The 2,894-nt window shown below is 60.2% G+C and overlaps 1 protein-coding gene across 1 annotated transcript; it reads right to left on the bottom strand.

Moving 5' to 3' along the window:
• Window positions 1-298: 298 nt before the first annotated feature.
• Window positions 299-1,543, bottom strand: LORICRIN (loricrin cornified envelope precursor protein). The gene has a single exon (XM_054562885.1). The coding sequence runs from the start codon at window positions 1,541-1,543 to the stop codon at window positions 299-301; it is 1,245 nt and encodes a 414-aa protein (XP_054418860.1).
• Between the last annotated feature and the right edge of the window lie 1,351 nt (window positions 1,544-2,894).

The following is a 2,894-nucleotide window of genomic DNA, read 5'->3' as shown; positions in this document are numbered from 1 at the left end:
GAGAGAACAAAAATGGAATGAATGAAGTTGAAAGCTACAAAGACTGCTGGACACCCAGAAATTCTCATGATTTGCAAGTTTATTGGCTGAGGAGGCAACGGAGTTGGGAGGTAGTTGTACAGAAACCAAGCAGGAGAAACTGCAGAACAAGATGCAGCATGAATGCTCAATGACTTATTCCAGGTGGGTTAAAACGTGAAGAATTTGGAAACCTCAAGGCAATATCGTGAGAGCTAAGCCCATCGGCGCCCACAGAAAACAGCTCCAGCTCCTTCGCCTCCGTCGCGCCCAGGAGGCCTTATTTGCATGGCCAGGTAGGCGCCTGCTTCTGCTGGGTCTGGTGGCAGATCGGGACGCCCCCAGAGGAGCCGCCGCCGCCCCCTGAAGAGCCGCCTCCGCAACCCGAGCTGCCTCCAGAGGAGCAGCCGCCGCCGCCCCCAGAGGAGCCGCCTCCACAACCCGAGCTGCCGCCGGAGGAGCAGCCGCCGCCGCCGCCGCCGGACGACCCTCCTCCGTAGCACTGCTGGGGCGCGCACACGGTCTGGGTGGTCTGCTGGGAAGAAAAGCCGGAGCCGCCGCCAGAGGAACCCCCGCCGCAGCCGCCGCCGCCGCCGCCGCCGCCGCCAGAGTAACCGCCACCCCCACAGCTGGAGCCGCCTGAGGAGCCGCCTCCACAGCCGGAGCCGCCCCCGGAGGAGCCGCCGCCCCCGCAGCCACCGCTAGAGACACCGCCGTAGCTCTGGCACGTAACTTGCTGGCCAGAGCCGCCGCCGCCGCCGGAGTAGCCACCGCAGCTGGCGCCGCCGCCGGACGAGCCCCCTCCGCAGCCGGAGCCTCCACCGCCGCCGGAGTAACCGCCGCCGCAGCCAGAGCCGCCGCCGCCGCCGCCGCCGCCGCCAACGGACTTAACGATTCCGCCGGAACCACCTCCGCAGCCTCCAGAGCCGCCACCGCAGCCTGACGAGCCTCCCCCGCAGCCGGAGCCTCCACCGCCGCCGGAGTAACCACCGCCGCAGCCAGAGCCGCCGCCGCCGCCGCCGCCGCCAACGGACTTAACGATTCCGCCGGAACCACCTCCGCAGCCTCCAGAGCCGCCACCGCCGCCTGACGAGCCTCCGCCGCAGCCGTAGTCTCCACCTCCGCCACAGCCGGAGCTGCCGCCTCCGCCGCCAACGGACTTGACGATTCCACCGGAACCACCTCCACAGCCTCCAGAGCCGCCGCCGCCGGACGATCCCCCGCCACAGCCGGAGCCGCCTCCGCTGGAGAAGCCCCCGCCGCAGCCGGAGCCGCCGCCGCCGCCGCCGGAGTACTTGACACTCCCTCCGGAACCGCCACCATAGCAGCCGCCGCCGCCGCCGCCGCCGCCGCCGCAGCCGCCACCGGAGCCGCCGCCGCCGCCGCCGCTACAGAGGCCACCGCCGCCGCCGCCGCCGCCGCCGCCGCTACAGAGGCCGCCGCCGCCGCCGCCGCCGCCGCCGCCGGAGGTTTTCCCGCAGAACACTGGGGGCTGAGGGGTGGGCTGTTTTTTCTGGTAAGACATCTTGTCTGAGGAGGAAGGGAACTGTGGAAGAAGAGCAGAGAGCGCATCACTGGACCAGTGACAAGAGGATTTAGGGAAGAAGGCAGCTGTAGCCATGACAACCCATCATCCCAAGTAGCTCTGCCTGGTCAGGCTCTACACTCTCTCCCATTTCAGTTCTCAGAGAGCTTTCAGCTGGAATTTCTAGGATAGGTGCTGTTAGAAAAGAAGTGCCTCCTGTCTTTACATAGCCCAGTAAGTGGTGCCCATTTCTTTCTCTGTCTCTCTCCCAGCCCTGCCTGTGGCCTTTTGTGTGATTTTGAGTTCTCACCGTTCAGGAGAGGTTGGATCACTTCATCTCTAAGCTCTCTTCCAACCCCAGCAGTGATTCTTTTGAGTACAAATAGAAGATTACCACAAACCTTTACCTAGGTTGGGGGATTTTACTCATCTGCACAACACAAGGTTTGTCAGAAGGCCAGAGAGCTTGTTGTACCATATTCTCTACAGAAACTCTTAATTCAAGCTCTTGGTCTGTCCCACTAAGCTTGACTGTGATCTGGGGCCAGTTATTAGAAAAAGGCTCCACTTTGTTCCTGTCTGGATTCCATTGGTCTTTTGGATTACCATCTCTCATTAGATGACATTAGCCACCGCCCTTAACAGTTGTTAAGTCCAAGTTTGGTCGAGGGGACCGTGACTAGTAGGAAATTGTGTCCCTTCTCATTTTCCTCTCAGAACATCTCCCTTTGTAAAATAGGTGTTGGGGTTCTCGGGGCTCCTAACATCTCTCCCTTCTATAGAATTCTGGGACTGTTCTCCCTACTATTCTGTAGGAATAGATTTAACCTCTCCTGTCAAGTTCATGAGATCTTTCCAGCCCAGTCACAGGCCTTCTGGGACAGTCTCTGTAGAGTGCCCCCCCCCAATATCCCTCACCAGGCCTGCCTCTACAGGGGTACCAGAGAGAGAGGAGATAGTCTTGCTTTGTGAAGTTTACATTCTGGCCAGAAGACCAAACACCATCTGCACAACAGCAGTTCAGTCCCCATTTCTTTCCTGCCAGAATCCCCTCTAAACATGAATGCAGTTGGGAAGGCGGAGACCCAGTAGTTCCCACAGCAGAGAAATACCTTGCCTCTCTGCACCCTGCTCCACCTAGCCTATGCAGGCCTGTGCTAGTCAACCTGAAAAGACCAGGGCCAGTAGAACCCACACTTACCCGAAGGAAGGATGAGTGAGGAGAGGGAGATGCTGGCTGTGTGAAGAACACTGGAGCTTCTGAGGTTTTATACTGTTTAGTCATGACTCATCTATTGATCCGGGTCAGCCTCCTATTACGTGACCCATGTTGTCACCTCACCTCCCTGTG

Source organism: Pteronotus mesoamericanus, unplaced genomic scaffold (genome assembly GCF_021234165.1).
Source record: "Pteronotus mesoamericanus isolate MK-2021 breed Mesoamerican mustached bat unplaced genomic scaffold, CSHL_Meso_final scaffold_705, whole genome shotgun sequence".
Taxonomy (NCBI): Eukaryota; Metazoa; Chordata; class Mammalia; order Chiroptera; family Mormoopidae; genus Pteronotus; species Pteronotus mesoamericanus.
This window is presented reverse-complemented; position numbering and strand designations above follow the sequence as displayed.

Coding starts and splice junctions, on each gene's coding strand:
- LORICRIN (XM_054562885.1), bottom strand. CDS start 1,543: ATGTCTTACCAGAAAAAACAGCCCACCCCTCAGCCCCCAGTGTTCTGC.